Raw genomic sequence first — 25,108 nt, 5'->3', positions numbered from 1 at the left:
ACTTATTGATATGGATTAAACAGCAAACAAGAGATAACAGAATTAAATCTCTGACGTTCTGTCCAAGCAAACAGTGTCTGTTGTTGCTGTTATTGCCATGGGGTACTGGAATAATTGGGAATATAACAGTGCTGGATTGCAGACCTTAAACCTTTAGGCTTTTCCTAATATTTAAACTGTTTTCTGACATTTTGGACATCCATGAAAATCACATTTGGCATTTCCAAAATCGGCTTGTAATTGCATATAATGTAGCCATGGAATTAAGTCAGCTGCCAAAGGACTGAAATGGAATCTGAGTAAGTGTAATTGCCTCTGAGACTTGTGAACAAATAATTATTTCAAAACAGTATGAAACATACCATTTAACAGGGTTTATGTGCTTTAGTTTGCTTTAATTTTCATGAAGTCCTACAGGGTGTAGGTGCAAGATTTCAGTGTGCACCGGGGACGGTACAAATTTTGGGGGGCATCACCCATCACATGAGCATTTGAGAAAAAAAACATGAACAGATTACTGTTCCAATTGCTCATAATAAATGCAGTTCTGGAACGAAAAGATAAGCAAATTCACATCAAAACCCTTCAAGCTAAATATGTATCAAATTAAAAACTGGAATATAGAATACTTAACCCTAAAGCATCATTATACTTAGCTCAGCTTGTGATCCTAACTATCAGCTATTTATGTTTTCTTATTGAAGCAATGAGCATGCATAATTAAAGATGCAGTAACCTTTTGCCCGTTAACTCTTTATCACTTTTTTTTAACAATCCTTGAACCTTAAAAAAGGCTAATTCCCTTTCTAACAAGTTAATGGAGTATTGAATTTTTTCACGTCACGAGTACAGTGCTAAAAATCACCCCCAGCTCTTTGCACCCTGTAAAAAAATAACTCATTTTCTTTCTTAGAGACATTGTTTATTGACTGCAGGCACCTCTGGTGTTCATTTGAACTCTTATCTTTAATTACGGAATTATACTAATGACTTAGATCAGAAATCAAATTACCTGTTCTTTTAGGTCTTAATCAATTGCTGACAGAAAACCTTCTATAATACCAACAGGACTCTAGCCCTCATGGATTGGGATTTGTCTTTTTAAGACCACTAGTTTTAACACTTTCACCATTAGCACTATTTTACGTAAGGAACAAGACGCATAACTATTACTAGTAGCATTTTAACAATCTGTAGATTGTCATCTGGTCCAGTTAGACTATCAACATTATTACCATTTATGCGAAAATGGAAATTAGTCCTGCTACACTGGGATTGTTATATTGTCATGGAACCATGTGAAAAACAGGTGAAAGAAAATCAAGCAATGAGTCATTGAGTGAGTCATGGTTCATGTCTTTTCTTCAGCTCTTTGGTGTTGTATATCACCTTGTCTATCACAGTCTGTCACTCTTGGGATATCACCAGAAGCTTTTTTCATTGCTTTGAATTCGCCAGGCTGAACACATAGTCAGCTATTTTTCCAGAAGTGTTTATATCATGGGGATGACAAACAAAACAAAGGTCGTGGGGGACAGAAGGGATCCGTTGTAATCAATCCAGTTTTGGCAGTGAAAGATTCCTCCAGAAAACAGCATTAACTAAGTCCAGCATAGTGTATCACACCCTACTCTCAGCATGGCTAAAAGATATTGGCCTTCACATTCCCCCCACTTTTACTTGATCCTGCTCTATTTTGCCATTACTTATATGGAACTCCACTGCTCGGATCCATCCAAGGAGACATGGTAGAGACTTGTATTTCTGCTGCTGATATGGCCAAATCTTTACTGGCACTGCATGCCTCTATTGCCAAGGTCTCATGTTATTTCAGGGGTCCTTTAATGGAAATTCAGGAGTGTGTACAACTCATGGCGGGGAGGTGAAATAAGGGAACATTTGCTCTATGACAAATTTAAAATTAAATGTAACACTCGGTTCACAAAAAATGCCCTCCCACCATGTTCTAACCACAGTAGGATATTGAGCTTTAATGTTTTGGTTACACTTTGTAATGCTCAATCTCATGAACTGAGATGTATTACTGTACATACAGCATAAATGAAAGCTACATAATCTGCATTAGTACACTCGAAATAGATATTCAGTGCTCAAAACGAAACTAGTAAATGACTAGGTAAAATTAGTTGAGCACAATACTGCAGCTATTTCAACACTGATTCAACATGCGTTCCGACTGGATTTTTAATGTTCTCCCTGTGTTTGTGTGGACTTGCTGTGGGTGCTCCGCTTTCTTCCCAGAGCTGAAAGATGTTGGCTTTTGGGAAAACTGACCCTGGTGGTAGAGTGAGCATGTGTGTGTCTGTGTGTGCCTGGCGCCCCACACGGGGTGTACCCCGCCTTGTGCCCGCTGCTTGCTGGGATAGCCTCTGGCGCCCCCGCCATGCTGTATCGGACAAAACAGTGAGAAGACGGATGGATTAGCGTAAGGCATTATTTAGTTTATGCAAAGCTGAATTTAGCATGAAAGAGATGCTGACTGTTGGGCCTGGGCAAAAGAAAGAAGTATACAGGACAGGGCACATGCATAGTTAAGAGGAAGGGAGTCACTCAGCCAAGTCTTTACTGCTCTGACCTCCTCTATTCCTTCCAATCGGTTCAGACACGACTTCAAGAGCAGAGGCTCAGATGAGTTTTGATAAAGAACAACAATCTCGCAGAGAAGGTTATGAAGGGGTCGCTGGAACTGAGATTAAGAATTGATTATTTTTAATGGAGCGTGGCAGAAATAAATGACAGGTCCTCTACCACAATTTTACTGTCGTGTTAATCCTACTGACACGTAAACAGCTTCCAAAACATTTCCGAGGCATGTAAAGGTCTTTGTGTTAACAGAATTGCTTTCATTTTTCCGTAGTTATTCAATCAAGTAATTTTGGAATTATTTGGTTACATTATTTGGTCATTTAAATTCATTACACATTGTTTGGGTTAAATACTCATAATCTGAGGTCAAGTAACAAATTCTTAGAAAAAGAACCTACATACTGTATACTCTAATTGTGCCACGGCACTATTTTGATTAAACTGTACCTTTAAATAATTTGCGTATCTGGACTGGATTATGTTAATGTAGATACTCTTAATTATGTTACAGAATAACAGCAGCCATGATTGGATTTGACTGAAATATCCTGTTGCATTAACTGATGTTAATCTCAAAACCTTACTTTTACCTTAACACCAGTTTTAAAACAGTGAATACTCTTGTCTCAAAAAAATAATAAAACTGCAATTGATCTGAGACATTACCCTTGTAAAACAATGTTATAAAGCATTTTTACATTACATTTCTGCAAACAGTGCAATTACAGTGTTAATACATGGAAAATGCAGAATTTACAGTACTTTGAATTGGAAAAATGGCACACGTGCTACACATAGGCTAGGACTTTTGTTCTATTTCACCTTAAGTGGCCAACAACAAGTACAAACCCAACATCAGAATCCAAGGCTTGTACAAACCCAAGATCACACATAGATTGCTAATGCCACAGATGAGAAATTCTTCTTATCTTTTGGAAAAAAGAAAGTTCCCCTGATGTTTGGAACTCACCTTTTAAATCCGATTTTATCTGTGTGATGAAACTGCCTGAGAAAAAAAAAGTGTGTTCCATAGCAAGTCTGTCACTCACTGGCAGTTGCCTAATACCTTCAATAAGCACTGTATCTTGGAAATGAAATCCCTAAATTATTGCAAAATACAGTGATGTTTTTTGTGAGATGGCAAGCGTGATGCAAAACTGTTCCTGGTCAGAGCATTCCTGAATTTCAAATTAGTGTTTTTTATAGCAGGTGAAATTACTTCTGCCTTTTCCAGTTCCTCCAACCTTCACCATACAATTGTACAATACGATTAATAAGGAAAGTGATTTCCTGAAATTGCAAAAATGGATTTTAAGCATAACAGGAAAAAAGTATGTCTGGAAGCAGTTTAATTTAAACGTCATGGAGACGAGGCCAGATTAAGGAGCTTTTCTGCCCTGTGCCCTGGAGCTCATTTGCAGAGGGAAGGGAATTTTAACAGCGAAACCACCCATACAAAAAATACTGACATGTTTTTTAAAGCATGTACGCAATCTCTCCTATTACCAATTATGTCATTACCTTTTAATTATTCATGTGAAATGGGTACAGGAATGACAAAAAACAATGTGATACGTTTGCAATCCTAGTGGAAAGGCAGAATAGGTGAAACTTAACATTATGAAACTATGAAAAAGGCATGCACTAATTATCCAGTAACAAAAAGGGTCCAGTATCAGTCAACACCTGTTTGTTTTGCACCTGTTTGTTTCACTATTTAATTATTTTAGGTGTATAGAGAGGAATGTAAATCTGGATTATCAAAAAAATAATCCAGAAGAAGTGGAAGCTGATTCTCATGCTGTTAGACAAACTCAGGGTGCTGTGACTTGTTAAAAGTATCATATTGTAGGCCACTCAAACAAACTGCTACTTTCGATTCAAGAGCAACTTGCAATAAAAAAATAATACTTATTGTTCCACACACAATCCAGAAGAAGGTCCAGATTGCAAGATTGCAGACTGCCCAGATTGTAACACAGAGAGAGGGCAATCTCCTCTGCTCAGAGCTATCCAGAGTGCTGAAGTCTTGCCTTTGACGTGACTCGAGTGGTGTAGTCTGACCATCTTAAAGGAACAGCGATTTCTAATTATTTCTGTTTGGAAATAAACCCATTCAGTTTGGAACAGTCAGTCTTCTTTCACAGCTCTAAACCATGCAACTTTGCTAGAATGAATGTTCACTTGGGAGTCTGCAAACCCTGGTGGGATACTGAGAGAAATACTATACTCAACAAACGGCAATAAAAGAAAGAAATACTTAAATTCTTTTTGCTGCACATTAATGTCAGGTTTGGCCTAGCAGAGGGCCTCCCAGTTCTGATCCTCGGGATCTCCAACGCCAACTGGCGTTCATTCCAGTGAAACCCCATCCCTAGTAACTTAATCCCACCTTTAACCGAACGAATACATTGGAGACTTTATTTGTAAAATGTCGTAGTTGAAAAGGAAGAAACGTGTTTAAGAGCAAGAACTGGATGAAAGGCCTGAGTAACACAGACCATTAAACTTCCTGTAGTTTGCAGTCTTTTCTTGGTTTTCAACAAAGCTCATATTTTCACAGGTTACCTGCAAGTCTGGGTCCTCCTCATGCTTCAAGTGAGCCTCTTCAGCAGCTTCTACAAGGCGCTGGAAAAGAGACCAAGACACGCTGTCAGAACTGCATTGTAATACTCTGCCCATAATGACAAATAGTAGAGGAAATATTTTGGGAGGAAAGGTTGTTAAAGTCAATAGGGATACATTTACTAAGATCACATACAAAACAATTATCAATGGTTCTATAGGTTTCCAGTCATATTCTTTTGTTGTTTGTTTTGTTTGATTCAAATTCATTGATTTAATTAAGATGAATGTGCTTAAAGATTTTTTTAAAAACTATTTTTTTTAAATCCCTTGTCTGACCTAATCACAGTGAAGTTAAATCAATTTAGTTATAACATAATTCAGAGTTGTACAGTAGTAGGTTCAAAATCAATATTATATTGTAGTGGGGTAATTTGTAAAATATTACGGAGGAGCAGAACAAGACTATTATTATAATAATGCTGTCGTTGCACTGTCTCTGGGAGTCAGATATTTTACAGTTAAAAACTATTAGAAACAGTCAACACATGAATTAGAATTTAAGGCCAATTGTAAATTCTGGGTCACAAAATATAATACTTAAAAGTAATAAAAAACAAAGAGAATGATATACAGTACTAACACAGGGGAAGTTCAAATCGAGGAAAGGTGTGTGTCAGTTTTACAATGCACTATTCCTCATTTGAAATACTGCGTGAGATTGTGGTCACCATATGAGAAAGAGAATATTATAACTTTATAAAGACATCAAAGAAGAACAACAATGAATGATCCGTGGTCTCAGCCAATTGTCACTTATGAACAGGTTAAAGTACTGTAGTTAAATCTGTTCACTCTGGAACAAAAGAGATTGAGAAGAGATTTAAATGAAATATATACAATTGTAAGTGGTGTTAATTTGGTCAACATAGGGGACCATGTGTCATCCAATAGTAAAACAAGGAATCTGGGGCACAATTGCAAATAATATGGAATTTACTGAGAATGGAGAATTAGTACAATTTTTCAGGCAAAAGGTTGTGGTTATCTGGAGCAGGTGATTCAGACCCAACTATAGGATCCTTTAAGAAAAGGCCGAATTAAATTTGAGATTTACTGAAATACCAATCTACCAAACAAGCTAAATTTTTGCAGCCTTCTTGATTGCTATTATGTCCCTCATGGGACTCATTAAGAGAATATCATCCTAATAAAAAAAAAATCCGTTCCTAAATAAATTGGTGTTGTGCACAAATACAGTATAATTCAACAGTTTTGAATAATTTAAGATACAGAAACTGAATAAGTCTGAATAAAAGAAAATATAATCTAGAATGCCAATCATTCATAACACAAAATGCAAGGAAAAAAGTATTTTTAAGCCTTCATTTCACTGTTTTTTTCAATGCTGAAAGTCTCACTGATCAGTAAATAAACATGTCACAATCAAGGGCTTATTATATGCTAAGCTGTTACTGTATGTAATTAAAAGGCGTAATCAAAATGATCATACAGCAATCTCAGAGACAAAGAACACTGCCTGGAAAAAGTGTCCATTTTTGTGGCGTAGTTTTAAAACAAAGTATGGATAATATATTTTAAACATTAATATCATACAGACTATTTAATGTACAAAACACCAACATGAAGTAACTTTGTAGATTATCCAGGTGAACTTTTGAACAACATAAATAAAAACAATTGGCATCATGTCTTGATGGAGGGAAATTTTAAAGTAGACTTACAAGCTTTCTCTTGATGTATGAGAAACACATGAGAATTAGAAATTAAGGAAAAATTAAATGCATCACATCCTTACCTTTTCTTAATGTTATGCACTACTTCAACAACAAATGTTATATATATGTTATAATGATATAACTGCATAATTTAACCATTCTCTCACAGCAATATTCTTTCAGCACAACTCCTCACAGTTTGATAAGTCTCCCTAACTTAAGATGGTTGATGGCAGCATTTCTTTTATCTTCTAATAGTTTTGCCATTATAATTTACAGCAGAGCATCTCCGACATATGCATGCAGTTCATGGATAAGAAACTATTTTTAAATCATCCCAAAGCAGAAATAATGCCTTAGGCTCTGCCTGGCTACCCATTGCTGTTAAGAAGACAGTTTATATGAGAACTCCTAGGGATTCTGTCTGCTTTTAATTACTTAAGGTTTTAAGAGTCTGGGTATTCACTTCAATAACTCCTACCTTAAATTCTTATGTATATTTAAGTTTAAAAGGAAATACTGGAAGCAGTTGGAAAGAGAACAAAATATTAACATTTGTTATGCTTTTAGAAGTGCGCAAGTAAAACTACAGAAAAGATTCTGGCTTGTTACTGTATGTAGCAAAATCCATTTTTCTGATTTAATAATTCACACCTGCTAATTATTTTTGCCTTGCCTTACTCTTCTTTCTGAACTGGGTGTGTAATTTTGTACTAAAACAATCCCAAGGGACTAGACTATTTTAAATCTCCCAACTGTCCAAAAAGTAGTTGAACAATATAAAGTTTCTTACACCTCATTTTGATTTCACATCCTATTCTATTAGTCTATGATTAACATTTGGAACTACTTTGGCAACCTACGAAATAGGCTGAATTTCTAGATACTGCTTTAATTCTATAGAAGTTAAAGGTAACTATGCTTCTCAATTCATGTAGGAGCACGGATTTTGCCTGACAGCTGCTTCAATACAACATTCAGTATATTTGTGATTGGAGGCCACCTCTTTTTGGTGATAAAAACCAGCTCTAATCTTAATTAATTTTTGAAAAAAGCAAATATCAACCAGGCTGGATGAACTACAGGCCATTATCACTATTAAACACAGACATGCAATTGTTTCCACAGGTTTTATTTTAAATGGTTGAAAACATGCACTTGCCATCTAATCCATCATGACCAGACAGGCTTTTTAATGGTCTGATTTAGTTCTGGTCTCTTCCAAACTCAGGTTCTTCATCAACTAGCCTCTTGTGCAGCACTTCATTAGATGCAGAAAAACAGACAGTTGACCACAATGGAACTATTTGTGTGCTATTTTAGAGATCTATGATTTGGGGTATTTATTTATCAATATGATTCCTATTCTATACAAGCCCTAGAGCTTGTATGCTAATCGCACTTGGAACACACACTCAACTGGGGTGCACATTATTACTGTTAATGTTTATTCATTTGTTAGTGCTACTGGCTCAGATTATCACTACTGCAGATTAGCACAATCCGTTTATACAGTATACAGATCTCAATACCCCACGCTGTTCAGATGATATTTTCCTATTCCTTTCAGATATTTCTCACTCGGTCTTCCATGTTGCAAACAAAGTTGGAGCAAATTATCATACTTTTTCACGCTAATCTACTATTATTACTTTACTTACTTACTTTATGAGAACAATCCTTAGAACAACTTAATTCCGTAATGACTAGTTCCATTTGAAGGGTAAGTGGGCAAATATGTGTTCGATAGCCCTACAGTGATCCAAAGCTTTTGGTGGTCTGACTGTACCTAATTTAAATTATTACAATTGTGCCTTCCAGTTGAGGGTAGTTAGCACTTGGATAGATCATAGAGCATCATCCTCATGGCACACAATTCAGGAGGCATTAATTAAACCAATTACACCCCAGGATCTTTCATTTTCTGCTCTGAAAGACATAACTGTTTTCCTTCAAATGGGCCCTATTATTACAAACTCATTAGAATTTTGGAGGAAAGTCAACTGACTTTTTGGCAGCCCCCCAAAACGTCATAAACTCACCGATTTGGAATAATTTCCCGTTACTCGTTTTCAGTTTTTTCAAATCTACCCTGCTGGCTACAGGAAATGATCACACTCTTGGAAACATCTTTAACAACAATGGTCTGCACATGTTTTGGGAACTAAGGAAACTTACTGTCCTCCTGCGTTTTCCTATTATGTGCATCTCACAATCCGCTCAGTCCTGTGGGTTGCCATGGGATACTGCTGTATCCTCCAATCCAGTCACTGATCCAATTCTTTTAACCGTCACTACTAGAAGTCATTTTTTTCTCTACATGACTTTCTTTTGTCACCTAAAATCAGTACTCGCCCACAGAGATCGAGTGCTAGATAAGATACATGGTAGTCCTGATTCGGGATGCCATCTAGGACAATACTTTTCACCCTCTAAATATTTTGTACAGCATCCTGTCCATTTTAAGCTTACACGTAAAGTGTATTCAATACTACCCTGGCAGTGCCAGATAAAGATTACTGCCAACCTTCTCAGAAAAATCTGCAGTGGCGTGACTGTAACCTACCTGCACATGCTTTGCTTTGTATTTGACTTATGTGAGTTTTAGATGTTTCTGGTTTTAATATGCCGCTGAGATCAAGGTTGCTATCAGCCTCCTGGAAAAATGCCTGTTGCTGGTGGGTGTAGTTCTAGCACAAAAAGCATGCAACTCATTCTATGAGGTCTGGTGGGGACAGAGACACCCTTGAACTGGGCACTCACATGCAGATAGCTTCTTATGAAGAGAAGGATAGTTAGACTATGTTTTGTGAGTGCTAATCCTGCATCAGCCTGGTGAGATAAGATAAGATCAGATGTTTATCGTCCCCTGGGGGAATTTTTTTATGGACACCCAGGACTCCTGTACAGTACATTTAAATAGAATGCAAAAAAGGAGAAGAAAAACATTGCACATTAAATGATTAAAAAAATAAGAAAAACATTGCACATGTACAGTATAATGCATAACATGTAACATTTATTATAGCACATCACAAATCATATTGCCCTCAAGTGGGTTGTAAGAGTCACAATTGTGTTTATCCTTGACATTTGTGTTGCCAGCTTTAATGGATAGTGGAACAAAGGAATGTTCGTATCTGTTTGACTTACATTTGGGAACCCTAAAATGTTTGCCAGAAGGAAGAAATAAATTGATATTCAGAGTTGAGGATGTGGGAAGGATCTGATATCATTTTTCCTGCCTGTTTGATTATGGATTTTTCAAAGATTGTCAAAGATGCCTTCTTTTGTTTTCAAGGTTTCTTTCATTACACCCACCCCCTTCATATCATATATGATTTGTTCGTTTGCTACAATTCTGCAAGTTCATATAATGGTTGGAATTGTTGATAAGACATGTTAATACACTGTATATATTCATTGACAGTTTTCATGCTGTCCATAACCAACCCACTGCTTTCACACACTTTAGCGTTACCAAGATTCAGTTCCACCTAGTGCTAACCTAATCCTTTAAGTGGTCTCAGTATGTAGTTTTATTTTCTTAGACAGCAAACAACACATAGGAAATATGTGATTAGCCTTTCATGCATGGACAAATTCAAATACTGAGGGACACTTCAATATCCCCAAGGTTAACCTACACATGCATTTCATGCCAGACTAAAGATGTAAATGCGTTTTTGGTATTACTGGGTTTTTCACGTGACAGCGCTCTAGGCCATAAACTACAGTTTCGATAAAATTGAATAGGGTGCAATGACAAGAAAGAGGATTATTGCTAATGTGATTAATTCTTCTAAAATACTGCTGGGTAAGCACTGGTAGGGTGCTGCATGAAGGAGGTGACTGATGGCGCCTCTTTGGGTCAGAGTGGCTTGTTCCTACAAGACAGCCTTTTTGAAGGCACTTAGTGCGAACATAATAATCAGAAATAAGTGCTGCGCTGAAAAAATGTCAAAATAAATAAAAACCACAAATATTCAGCACAAAAAAGTATAGAGTGTTGAAAATTGATGCTAGCAAATCAACATGACACCACCACAGAAGGAATAAAAGGGACACCAACACAAAACTGAAGATCAATTTCTTGTTCCATGTAATCTGGATCCATCCTTATATTTCTGCAATGTAGTTTCTTGTATCCCTGGACACCAGCAAAATAAGATTATCTGATGCACTGAAATCTAGGCTTTATTCTCATTATGTTTTGTATCTTTCCCGAATATACTGGCACTATTCAAGTTTCTATTTAAATTTGCTTTTAGTAATCCAATCCATGGTTGAAAGGTTCATTCTAAGGCAATGGTCAACTTAACTTCACCATGGAAACAGCACAGGCTCTACTTCTTTCATATTATTCATAACTTGTGGTGAAATACATGCATATCATCCTGACCAGTGTGTTGTGAAATTACTAAGACTGAATGTTCTTAAAGGTTGTTGACTGAACTCAATCCTGATTGGTTTGAAATTGCCTTAAATGCTCTTAAAGCAGATAATAATATCAAGGCTATGTCCACACCAGAGCTCAACCTGGGGATGATAATATACTTGAATATTAATGTTAAAAAATAAGTAATTTTTGAAAATCACCACACAAACAAAAACATTACTAAAAGCAAAAGTACTTGAACCTTGACAGTAGGAACTGATATACAGTAGGAATATCAATTTCCATCTCTTATCTTGCTGTCAATAAGATCTAGTGAGAGAGCAATGATGTTACCAGCACTCACATTTTAAAAGTTATCCTAAGATCATTTGGCACACATTTCTGTTTTAGTCACCTCTGTTGAAAGTCAACTAACAATTCATTGCTTTTAAGTGGATTTATAAAGTGGTTTAAGAACATCTCAGTATTATTATTGCATAAACATAGTTTGTAACAGTGTTACTACTGTGTATAAGAAATCTCGAGTGACACTGTAATTCCATGTGTTTAATTGAGGGTCTAAAAGGGCTATTACAACATAATGTGTGTGAATATAAATCTCACATTCTGTTCTTCATTCTGCCAGCAGGATGTCTTCACTGAATTGACATTTTACAGAGCAGACTGACTCTCGAAGTGCATTCTGCCTGCAAAGCAATCTCTACATGATCAATATTTAAAAAAACACAAAAACCTAAAGCATTTGATGCCATCATATTGAAGAAGAAGAAAATAGCAGTTTAGGATTTTAAAACCTTCTGAGTCTTTCTTTAAGAATTACAATTATTTCGAAAATGACATAGACACAGTTAAATATTTTTTTCCTCATTTTGTTTTGCAATTTAAAAAAAAACAAAGGGTTACAAACCTTGCTTAAGTTAGACATTAGGGAAGCAAGAACCCATTCCTTCCAAAGAAAATGAGATTGTACAACTTGAAAAGATCAGATTATTAAATTCTAGGTAATGCAGTCTTCATCCACCATACTGCATGTAATCTTGTTCACCATTTTCCTTAGAAATCTTGCAAACATGAGAAGACATTTATTTAAAATCAATTTCTATTAGCTAGCTCAGAGTATTCGTGTTTCGTAAATGGTTTTCTTGTAAAACAAAGTGCTTTTGATAGAAATAAGCCTCAGGCTAATTCGTAAACTGTGTGCACTGGCTCTGACTGTGCGCATGAGCTGGGAGCACAGATATGGCGACACAAGGAAGCTGCTGAGATAACATACTCTTCTCACAGCACTCAGGAACCAGCCAGCTGTGTCCTCAGGCATGACTGACTGGCCATAAATTGCAAGGCAACAAAGAAATTGGCTCACTGTCCATTGTTTTCTTTCTGCTTTGTTATGCATATTTGCTTGTTTCTGTAAATAACAGTTTAGTTCACAGTAAAGCTTACTTCAGTTACTCCACTAAATACGCCAAGTAAATGACATGACATAAAAATAAGAAACAAAATAGGACAGTGGAAGCTCCTTGTATCTTATTTCTCCGTCTTTTCTTTCATTTCAATAGAAAGGAAATAACTACTGATGTACTGACAGACTAGCGTAATCCTTGAAATGCTGTAGATATTTGATACAAGTTCATGCAACTCAGAACCAAGAGCTTCCTTTTGACTGCATTAAGCAGTGGAGCTCATTCTGAATTAAAATTCTAAGGCAAAAAATGGCAAACATTTCATACAGTACCTCCAAAGTGTGAACCAATGAAAGAAATCCAGGTCAGGCTGCACTGTCAATAAACATACATTAGGTATGAAATACAGTACAACATCAGCAGTGTCTATGCAATGACCTGTTGACTTGCTCTAGCTCTTTATTGCAGACTTTATTGCACTAGATGGGTGATTTTTCTTACTGTATTTCAGAACTTGGTACTTACAAAAAGTACCTGCATTTTTAGCACACTGTTTCTAAGAATGCATTGAGAAAACACATAATGACCCTTTAAAGTGAGAGGAAATTACTTTTACAAAGCAAATTTCAGCAGAGCTCAGTTCATGAATGATGATAGTGGCAATTAGATTCATGCTGCTTTACAGAGCTCCTCTCCTGTTTAAAACCACCAAAAGTTCTAGCAAATCAATTAATGTGAATAACAGTTAAGATTTTCAAAGGCAGTGATGGAAACAGCTTCTGTAAATGTATGTTGTGACCTGAGGAATTTGCATTTCACTAGAGACAAGAACATCCGAGGATTGTATACTTCTGGATGCTTGGAATACTTGATGAGAAAAGTCTGGCTTAACTCAGTTGATTAATGGGTAGCTTCCTGGCCACGGGACAAGGAGGCTCGAACCCCATTCAGACTGACAGAACCCAGGGGCAGCGGCAAGGTGGGGATGGGGTGGAGGAGGGATGCTGGAGACACATGTGAACGGGGGCGTCTGTTCAGTTCAGTTTATGTAGAAGGGTTGGTGGAGATGGCTATTAGGGGTACAGCTATGTGAGATGGACGTGCCATTGTTATCCCTCCCAGATGTTAGTTAATAACTTCTATATAAAACAATAAGATGTCTGAAAAGAGTCAAACCCTGTAAAGACAGTACGATGTGGTTGAATTAGGCAACAGTGGGGCAAGTACATTACATTGGGATACTTATATTACCCCAATGGTATAGCTACAGTAACTCTCACTTTCTCCTCCTCCTACTCCTTCCACCTCCAATTACTTTCTGTCTCTCTCCTTTAAAGACACAATGTTACAGAAAGGAAACCAAAGGGAATACATTACTATTAATATGTGAATGTATTATAATCACCCCCCACAAAAGAATCTGAAAATCGCATTCTCTTCAACCACCTCTGCCTGCTTCCCTGACTTCCTGTGGAACCACCTGTGCACAACTTGACTACAGATGATGTGTTATGATTTGTAGCTCAGACCTCAACTGTTCGTACTGTACTGTACATCTCTCCCTTGTCCCACACAGTCTACCTGATATACTGTTCCACTCAGCTGGTGTTCCGTTCTGCTGCTCACACACATTTTATTTGACTTCATGCAGACCTCAGTTTATTGTGTTTCTCCTTTGTTCCATGTAAACTCCTTTAGTGAACTACAGTATGTGAACTATTTCACTATTTCTATAGTCTAATTTGACACAATTCTGTTACAGACATTATTTTCTTTGCATAAAGTACAAACTTTATTTAGTGTGCTGTAAATGTTATGTACAGTATTTTGGGCTAGTCAGCCCACCATTGTCTAAGCAGAATTATGGGTAAACTAGTGATATGCTTTCACTTTGTATTCATAGTGACCAAGTAAGACGTATAGCACCGTTGGTATACTCCATTTCTCTTCCCTTCCATTCTTGATTTCTCCAAAGGGACCAAGGATTAAAAATACACAACAGCAACCAAGTTAATATCTTCAAAACACAGGATAGACACTGCCTGGCATAAGTATTTAACCCCTCCACTAATATCCCAATTTACTGAATTACAAATGACATTAATTTAAATTGAGATTTCAACATTCAAACTGAACACCTTTATGGGTGAAAAAAAATGAAATGTCAGCAAAGGCAGCCTATGCAATCAAATGTATTGATTGAACAAGTATTCGCTCCCTTTCTATGGCAAACCTAAATTAGTTCAGATGCACAAATTGCACAATTCCATACTTTAATTCCTGATTTCCAAAGGTGAAATGGAAGCCTAGCCCAAAGGCACACACATCCACACACCTGAAGAAGGCTCCACAGCCAAAACGTCGTGATTCTTTTCTTCTCTTTTCAGCCTGGAATAAACTTTTACTTGTTCCTTTGCAGCCTACGCATGCTGACACAGCTACATACTTGAACTTCTTTATACAGTATAGCCCTTTTTATCCCAACATATTATACAAAATGGAGGGGATTCTCTTTGTCCACCACCTTTGGAAAGCACAACAGCAAGTACTGTGTACTGTGTAGCCCCTCTACACTACAGGTTAGGTACATAAGTAAGAAATTGCTTCATCAAAATTTAGGTAGAACAGACTGCACAAGACTAAAGTGAAATTTAACCAAAATATTGAGCTTAACACACCTACTGTACTCTTACAAAGAATGTCAGGAGATCTTTCATGACCAAGCAGTCAAAGCCTGGATTTAATGTTTCATTCAAAGGATGAAAGAACAGTGTCCCCTGGTCACCACAGACATACTGTATTTGTGACCCATAAATCGCACACTACATTGTGATGACAGTTGTAACATTTTAGTGACTTTTTTGTATTTTATATAAGACTTCAAGAGGCAGAACAGGTTGCACCAGGAATCACATCTGCTGAACCACCACTACAAGCAAGAGAACGATCACAATCAGCCTGAGATTTTAAAACGTTAAGGGATGAAAGGTAAACCTGCAGTGTATGGCTCTGCATAGTTATTGCCCGAATTAGCCTGAGATTTCCAAGTGTTAGGAGTTGAAAGAAAAATCTATAATCAATTCAAAACAAAAATAAAAGGCCTACCAGGAATCCTGTAATTAAATTACGATTATTAAATGATGCGTAGGTGGTCTTCTACAGACCTTTAGAAATTCTAGTCAGGTTTTGTCCTCCATCTCAAATACTGATTACTTATGACAATGCGGTACCATACTCCTACATTCATCTTAGATGAGTATCTCGACAACATCTACACTGTCACGCGGAGAAAACCATGTTTTTCCACTGACATTAGCTGTTGTGTAATATTAACACCGGCTACAAGCCTGTCATTATATCAACAGTCCTGAAATGAAATTGCAGTGATCCAAGATGTTACTTAAAGCAACTGGGGAAATCTGTAAGCGCAGAGGCGGATTAATGTCAAAGTCTGCTGGAGGGAGAGCTGGAAGCCCAAGTGTCACTGAGCAGCAGGGAATGGAAAAGGCGAAAAAGGCGCAAAGGTACACCAACCCTATTAACATTTTCACATATCTGCAGATGCTGGGAGACACTGGAGGGCAAAGAAAAATATTTTACATTTTCGAAATTCTTCATCAACTTATTAAACAAAAGCTAGTTACATAAACTAGGCAAAAATGTAAAGAGAATTGTGCCACCGCACACCATATACATCTTTTGTTTAAACTGTGCACGACTGTGTGTTGTGGGACTGTTTCTTCCTAGACAGTTATCGGCAATGTTAATGACCTCTTCCAGAGAAAACAGACACTGAAAGGTCTTTTCAGGCCGCAGTGTTTGGAGGTGGAGGTTACAGTTAACGCAATACTGGGATGGGAGTATGAACAAACCATCTGATTATTTTTCAGTGGAACATGTCATTTCACCCCAGTGCAGATCCTGAATGGCTATTTCCTGATACGCAGCGTGCCAGCGTGTTCAGAAGTCATTTTGTGAAAGAGTTAGGTCGTGCAGCAAGAGAACTGACAAGCTGACTTGTAACAATCAGCAACAGTTCTAATAATATGATGAGGAGCATCAAAAAAATAAGGGCAAGGAAAACAGGTATATGATATCCACTATTTTACAGTAAAAGAACAGCACATACAGAAACAAAGTAAGCCTTATCACTACAATTTGGACATAATTACTGTACCAAAAAAAATCCTGGTTTCCAAAAACTCGAGTACACGAAATTGTATTCTTGCATAATTTTTCTTTTTTTGTTCTTCTTGTTAGAGACTCCAAATAGGAGCTCTATAGTCATTATTGTACTTTGACACTGGAATTTGAATAGATATAAATTTCTTTTGAATCATATCAAAGTACTGTATATCAAATTATTTCATGTACCTGTGCATTCAAGCAGTCACATCATTTCATGTATATTCAAACAGTTTAGAATGTATGTTGCTGTAGGTGAAAACTAACAATGTTTATATGTAATAAATGTATGTCCATATCTCTAATAAATATGCATACAATTATTAATGCGACTGATATTAAGATGACACAAAAGACAATCTACATTTGAAGCTAGCTTTTGGTTAGGTAAAAATAATTAACGTGACCATCAGGTATGTTTGTATGATCAAAATATGTATTTCAAATTAAAAGCCAAATTAAAAATAAATCAAATTAGAAAACAGACATTTTGTTTGTGTTGCCTATCCATACACAAGTGCTTTAACAGAAAATGTGAGCTTCAACTACATACGCTGCACATTGGTGGTGGTGGAGGGGAGTTCCCATTACCTGTAAAGTGCTTTGAGTGGAGTGAGAGAAAAGCACTATATAAGTGTAAGCAATTATTATTATTATTAATACTATTATTATTATTACTATGTACTAGTTTTCTATTGCATGCTAGTGAATTCATAAACTTATCAACTAACTAAAACAAGCTCTCCATCTTCAATCATGAAAGCTTACTACAGTACATGCAAATAACAGTATAAAGTTTTACATGACAAAGGGTGATCATTTGTGATGAATAGCACTACGTCCTTGGAATGGAGCAGATATAGCCCTACCAGAGGACTGAAGCGTGTCTGTAATGAAATTGAATTACTGTATCAGTGCAATTACCTTCCACAGAATGCCAGTCAAGCGGAAACAGTGGAGGTCGAAAACAAAAACACCCACAAATTCTGGCTGTAGCACCGTTACTTCTTCCAGACGACAGTTTAGAAATGTATTATCAAAATACATTTTCATGGAGGGACCTTATTGTATCTCTTAAATATGCATTTATATTAAGTCAAGACCTAAGACACACAGTGCAGTAACAATATGACTGCGTGGGTTTGAAATTGCTGCTCTGAAGCAGTGGCTTGGATACAACATGGGACAACATAAAACCCTATTACAAAACTCAACCTGACCTTGAACTCTGCACAGTTAGGCTGCTGAAGAATTTTTCTTACCCTCCCCTATCCCTTGTTGAACAGGGGACACATGCAGGAAGATATTCAATTTTATGCAAAACTTGTCATGAAAAAGTAAAAAATGCTTTCTTCTTAGTGATAGATTGTACCCGCACTTTAGCCTAATAAGAAGATGATATAATTAATAGGAAGTTATAGTAGTATTTCTGCTCCATGTGCCAGTATTACTAACAGCCAACATGAGAATCCAGTCCTCTCTTTATCAGTTATCAAATAAATCTATTTTCCTAGTTATTATTACCTGCCTTTTACAAAAATGCTTTGGTCAATACATCCTTTTAAAGGACTCCCCTCACTAGCTTAGCATAGTTGAAACACCACAGACAAACTGATCTTTCTTTCCTGAGAGCACATCAGCTTGACACAGTTTTTATTAAGAAGGATGAATGAAGCAGAGCTGTTTCCGAGAACACATTTTCACCAACTCCTGCGTAACTTTATAATAATTTTCAAGTACTTTCAAATTAGTTACATTGTGGTTTATACAGAACATGCACCAACAAAATCTTAGGTTTTAGAAAAAGAAGTACCGTACGCACCCTCATTGCTTCAGCTTTTTTGTGGAACATTTCTTCCATATTCTGAGCCAACTTTTTGACAAGATGGAGACCATCGATTTCTTCCACTTGGACCGATTTTTCATGCTCCTTATATTTCTGGGGAGAAAAAAGATGACAGATTATAAAAGACACAACAAAATCACTCATTACGCACAGATCACAAAACAACACAGTACACAGTACACAGTACATTTTATAAACAGTTGGGGTTGTAAAATACTTTTAAGCCAAACTAAATGTGAGCTGTATCCTAAATTTTTTTTGATGTATCCCAAGATCACATAACTAAACAAATAATAATATTTATGAGCAAGCATGTATGCTTCTTCAGATTAATTAGGAGGTCCTACAGTAAATATCAATTATTAGGGGGTATTCATAAGGTAATGTATTTCTTATTTGTTGTAATTTTGATAATTTTATGCTCTGAATACGTACAAATTCCATTCAGTACCATGAACAGTGCATTAGAAGTCACAGATTAAACGTTCAGTTTCACATGAGTCTCAGACCATCATACATAGCTTCCAAGTGGAAACCAACACTGAGAAAACCAAGCCCCAGAATTATGTACTCCAATGCGCAAGTGTTGCAATCGCTTGGCATCACGATCCCTGTATTATGATCTTTAAGATATATTTCCAATGTGGTAAAACGCACAGACTATAGAGCAACTACTACAGAAAGAGTTGCTGTGATAAATGGAAACTCTCTTCTAATGTATGAAAACCCAGGGAATTATCAACGATGTGCACACAGAGAGCTGCGCAAGTATTCCAAAGATACTGTAGATCTCATCACATCATAAATGATCACAAACAAAGAAAAAGATCTCTGCTTCCCAGGGAAACAATGGTAATAAATTATATTACATACAGTATGACGCCTAACAACTACTGTGGCTCCTTTCACTTATGCAGACGTGATAGTCGCGGTTCCGCGCGGTGTCGTGCCCCCCGCCACCCGTGCTGTCCTGCAGCACCTGGGGCGCGAACCCGGGTCTCCTTGCGTAACGCAACAGGGAACCAGCCGCATGAGCTAAAGGAGACCTCCCTCGGCCCAGGCAGCTGAGGTCCCTGCTACGCCCAGGGGAGGGCGCTGACGTCACCCTATCCGAACCAGCTCCGCTACACAGAGCTCAATCACCTCTACTTCTCATATCCCGAAGATAAATCTAGTTAAGGTCAGACCTTGTATCTACATGCAATCTTGCATGCAATCATGAAAATTAAGCTTGTTGCATTTTTTCCCCCCAATTCAGGGTCACTGGGGAGTCAGAGGATATCCCAGCAAGCAACAGGTGCAAGGCGGGTACACTTTGCACAGGAGACGAGATGCCAGTCCAATGTAGGGCAGAAACACAGACATAAACATACTCATATCTATGGCCAATTTTCCCAGAAGGAAACTAAACGACCAGTATGGTTTGGGATCGTGAGAGGTAAACCAGAGCACCTGGAGGAAACCCAGATGAACACATGGAGAACATAGAAACTCCACACGGACAGCACCCAGGTCCAGAACTGAGCCAAGGGCCCCAGCTCTGCGAGGCAGCAATGTAACAACTGTGCCACCATGCTGCCTGTGTTTATGACATTTTACTTTACATGGGAGATTTAAAGAAATTGAATTTTTAATTGTGGTTTCCTAATGTTGACCTGAATGGTTACATAAGAGTTTGTTTCTGTGTTCAGTTTTTAGATATATAGATCAAACTTTAGCAATATATTCTATACCCCACTGTCCCCAATGCTTTAATCAAAATAACAGTACCCATTCTTACTGGGTAACCCTTTTGAAAGACATTAGTGTTTACTTTGACGAGAACAGTTAAAATCAATTGAACTATAATGAATCTCCACTGTACCTGCTACTGTGGAAAACAAAGGTTGTAACAGAGCAAATTAATTCATTTGAACAACAAATAATTCAATAATGTCATCATAGTTATACAGTAGCTATATGTCATCATGGTATAGCATTATAGTTATTGTAATGCTTTTAATAACTTTAATTTTCTGTATTTCCAGTATATGTACACATACTTATCCTCTGTTAACCGATAACCTTTTCATTAATACAATGTGCTAATTAAAGAGATTACTGTGAAGCAAGTGGTGTATATACATATAGTACAGTCCTGTAGCTCCACATAATTCGTTCTCGGTAATTCACTGTAGATAGCGGAATCTGACTATTCAGTGAAATTCATTTTCTGCAGATAAACAATCTCCTCTTTTTATTACATAATGCATTAGGCATTTTGTTGTGAAATAAAACGAGAAGCTCGCACTCTATTGTCCTTTGCAAAGATACGGTATATCTTTTATTGCACTATTATTCTAATGCTCTGTATTGCGATTCTACTGCAGGCTGCTTATATGAAAAGATAATGATGCTTCGAGACAAAAGAGACAAAGCCAATGTGAAGAATCAAAGTGTTACACTGTAACAAAAGACTGTACAATTAAATGAAATATATATACTGTACTGTATGTGTATTCTCTTTAAGGCCGTGGAAACAACGAAAAAGAAAGAAAGTCGAAAACTCTCCCCTGTTATGAGGCATTAGCATTTGCTTACAACTCCAGCTCTGAGACAGGAACATTCATCATTTCAGAAGGGAGACGCAGTAATGCATTACCTCTACAGCATCTGTTTTACCAGATCATTTCACACAAACACCAGGCAAAGAAAACCACTACTTCACTGTCAGAACATTTAATGCTTTTCATGAATTTGGGTTGCTGTGTTGAGTTGGTTTTTTTTTTTGTTGTTTTTTTTTTTGCCTCTTCTCTTTTCCATCTCAGGATAACTGAGCACTGGTAAGTACCTGGCTGCCAGGAGCAAACCCTAGGAAACCTGGAGCTCGAAATGCTGCAGCCCAATCAAAATAATTGGCTGAAGACGCCGAACACATTACCGACAGCTTGGGTGGGCAGAGACCTATGGGGAAAGCAGCAAGAGGCCCCGGAGGCCACACTGTGATGGAAGATAATTGAAATTGAGACAAAACGCAGCAAAGATAATAATGTGTCAAGATTGGACATTCTGGGTAATGAACTACATTTCAGATAACCCTGACTTTGCAATTTACAGTATACCTGTAATCCTAACCACAGGACAAGGAGGATGATATACAAGAACGAACAGACCTACAGTCAATTAGGCCTGAAAAACACACCGGGGCCCGGCCTTAAAAAGGCATTAACTTTGTCGTAGCTATCGACATATTCCATTACAGTCGATTACATAAAATTAAACCTTTTCCATTTGAAACAGAAAGACCACAAAACCTGCGACAGACTCCCCGGAAGATACATCTTATCTCTCCGGGTAGTTTTTCATGGAAAATCCATAGGAAAATATCCAGCGCAGCGTTAATGGCGATCCCGATCAAAGTTTTATTTCACAGTGCAGAGTGGCGCATGGAATTGTGTGAAAGAAAAATCACGAGAAGCTTGTGCTCGTGGTGCTGCATATTGCCATGAATGCAGATTATACAGCCATGCTGAAGATCACATCAAGTCAAACATGTACAGTAAATAACAATTTTAGGAATTATCTCCTACTCATTTGTAACCTCCACAGCCAGTCTTAATACCAGTCTAATCCTGTTTATAAATAAATATATTTTTTTCTCAGTATATATAAAACATATATTACATACAAGAAGAATGAGGAATTTTACTTAGCAACCAAATGTACTGAAATGCCATCCCCTTATCCGATTGTATTTTAAATAATTTTCCCCAAAGTTGGTATGAATTTTAAAAAGAGCAGAGCTACTGTACTTTACAGTACTTTTAACTTTAACTGATCATGTTTTAAAGGTATCCTTCCCAAACATTGCTCATGATTAATTCCAACTTTTATCCACAGCATATGTGTAGTGTACGCACCAATGATGAGCCTCTCACAGAGGGAAGAAATGTAAAGAAACGTGAAAACTGTTTTTAATTACTCGTTTTAGTTGGAAGACTGGTACAGAGCCCCACACCTCTACAATCTCTCAGGAGACTGGGGATTGCGAGGTTCTGTAGCATAGGAAGGCACTATGCCAGTCCACGTCTGTGTGCAGTTCTAGTTCAGTTGCGCGGGGAATGAAGTATCACCTCATTACAAAACTGCCATGTATGAGTGAGTTTGTGGAGCTCCATCTCCTTACAGCCAGACCGGTCTAATTTTCCCACAGCCCCTTGGTTGGGAGAGGAAGATGAAATGTTAAGACTATCAAGGCACATCCATGCCATCACCCCCTTGTGTCACACCAGTTCCATCTATTACCCTGTCATTGCCTCTGTCCTCTAGGTGTCGTGGCCCATCACTCCTTCCCTCAGACACTCCTTGCCACTTTCTGTACTTAAATGGCAGTCATGTTTCATTTGGAAAGACGTAGGAGGCAAAAGGTGAAGGAGCGAGGAACTCTGGTTGTAAAAATGCTCCACCTCTAAAAGCATAAAAGAAACCGCAGTCCCAATTTCTCAGACCGGTTATTAAATCTCACTAACAAAATAAATTGATTGACGATGTAGAAAACAATTGCCAAATTTTGAATTAAGCCAAAAACCGTGAACTTCGTGGAAGTACTCTACGTCGCCCTGTTGCTGCAAACTCACATTCGAGTTCCCACGAACTGCAACATGATTTGGCCCTTCCTCTTCACTAGTCTCCATAAAGACTAATGTAATGTGATGTACGAGCGTATACAGTACAGTACATACAGGTTTCAACTGTATTCAGAAATGTTCTGCATGGAGCGTTAACAAGGAAGTAGAATTTGTCAGCAAAACTGTTTTGAAATTGAAAGCAATATTTCTATAGGATTAAAAGAGATGTATTCACAAACCTGCTTGTTTACAGTGTAATAGGGCCCGACATCACCTGTATCATCTGTCATTTTGTTGCTTTGTTCTGAATTGCAGAATATAGCGCTGCGCATACCTGGAAATTGTGTCTATTTTGTGGCGAAAATGGGAGGTTCTACGTTATTGTGTACATTTTAATTTTATTGTGGTTTGAAATGCCCTCATCACGTGCTGATTCTTTTTAACCCCAAAATATAAAAATAGCATTGCACTTCCCCTTTAAGTTAATGTACCCTGCTTACAGGAACAGGCACAGGAAGTTTAGCTCAAAGAAATTAAACTGTGTCATATTGTAATTAGCAGTAATAAAAAAAATTGGAAAAATCTGTAACATTGTAACATTATTCATTTTCGAAAATTAAAAAAAGTGTTTCTACTGTATGTGAAACAACAGAACACATTGTTAAAAATAATTTATTGTAAACATTCACTTCTCATATACAGTATATCTGTATAGCTTCGTAATGTTTCTAATGGGTCTTACACAGTTCTTCCTGGTAAAGTCAAATGTACTGTATGTGCATCAGAGCATTTTACAGAGCTAACAAGATACAGTAGGTCAGAAACAAACCAGATTTTTACATTTCTTTATATCAATCAAGGCCTTGAGAATAACTTCTCAATCAGAACCCACTGTTTACAGCCAGTGTTTTCTTTGCCTCTGATTCCAGATGAATTGAAGGTATTAATACTTAGCCTGTGGCTGAATAAAGTCATGAAAATTCAGTGGGCATTGATTCTAAGCTCTTGGTTCCACTGCCAAGCAGCAGGTGAAAAGAGAGACCTGTCTTCTTAATCTTCCCATTCATTCTGATGGGATGACTAGAACAGAGTTTCACATTTCTGATTCTTTCTTTTGCCTGGTGCCCCGACACATTGTACACAGAAAACAAAAGAAAAAGATCACACGAAAAAGCAGTGGAAGCACACTGGCATACCAGCAGGTAAGTGAAGCGGATGATGATGACGACAATGAGATATTTTATTTATCAGAGCTTTTCAAAACATCAACAATGCTGTAAAAAATGTAACAGAGGTAAAAAAAAAGTAAAATAAAGTAAAATGACCAAATATAACCTAGAGTTATATACACAATTATACATTAAAAGCTTAATACAAAGTGAGTTTAAGTCACTTTAAGTGAGTTTGAAAAAATGTCCACAGTCCACAGAGTGTCTAAACAATATACAAAATCATGTTTTAAAGCAAGACATCTAAACTGAAGAAGCATGTCTAACAAAGATGGACACTTCATAGGTAATTCCAGCCCTCTGGAACTGAAGACCTGAAGGTTTCTCCAGGTACGTTCAATGACCAAATGATACAGTACACACTGAACAAAAAGGGGGAACTTGAGAGTTCAGAGGTGGAATGAAAGTGAGTGAACCCTGCATGAGAGATTCACAAAGGCGCCACTCTTTAGACAGTAGCTAACTCATCCACGCCCCAAGACCAGAATTTTACACGGTCTCGGCTTCAAGGGTTCACTGCCTGCAGCA

The 25,108-nt window shown here is 37.4% G+C and overlaps 1 protein-coding gene across 2 annotated transcripts in view; it reads right to left on the bottom strand.

Moving 5' to 3' along the window:
• cacna2d3a (calcium voltage-gated channel auxiliary subunit alpha2delta 3a) overlaps positions 1-25,108 on the bottom strand; it is a 179,279-nt gene that overhangs the window by 120,861 nt on the left and 33,310 nt on the right. For both annotated transcript variants that reach the window (XM_088636978.1, XM_088636979.1), the window contains exons 3-4: positions 18,721-18,837; positions 5,176-5,235 (exon numbers count right to left, since the gene is read on the bottom strand). In XM_088636978.1, the coding sequence (XP_088493104.1) occupies positions 5,176-5,235; positions 18,721-18,837 (177 nt within the window). The remainder of the gene's footprint in view (positions 1-5,175; positions 5,236-18,720; positions 18,838-25,108) is intronic.

The sequence above is a fragment of the Lepisosteus platostomus genome, chromosome 6, assembly GCF_059453375.1.
Source record: "Lepisosteus platostomus isolate fLepPlt1 chromosome 6, fLepPlt1.hap1, whole genome shotgun sequence".
In the NCBI taxonomy this organism is placed as follows: Eukaryota; Metazoa; Chordata; class Actinopteri; order Semionotiformes; family Lepisosteidae; genus Lepisosteus; species Lepisosteus platostomus.
This window is presented reverse-complemented; position numbering and strand designations above follow the sequence as displayed.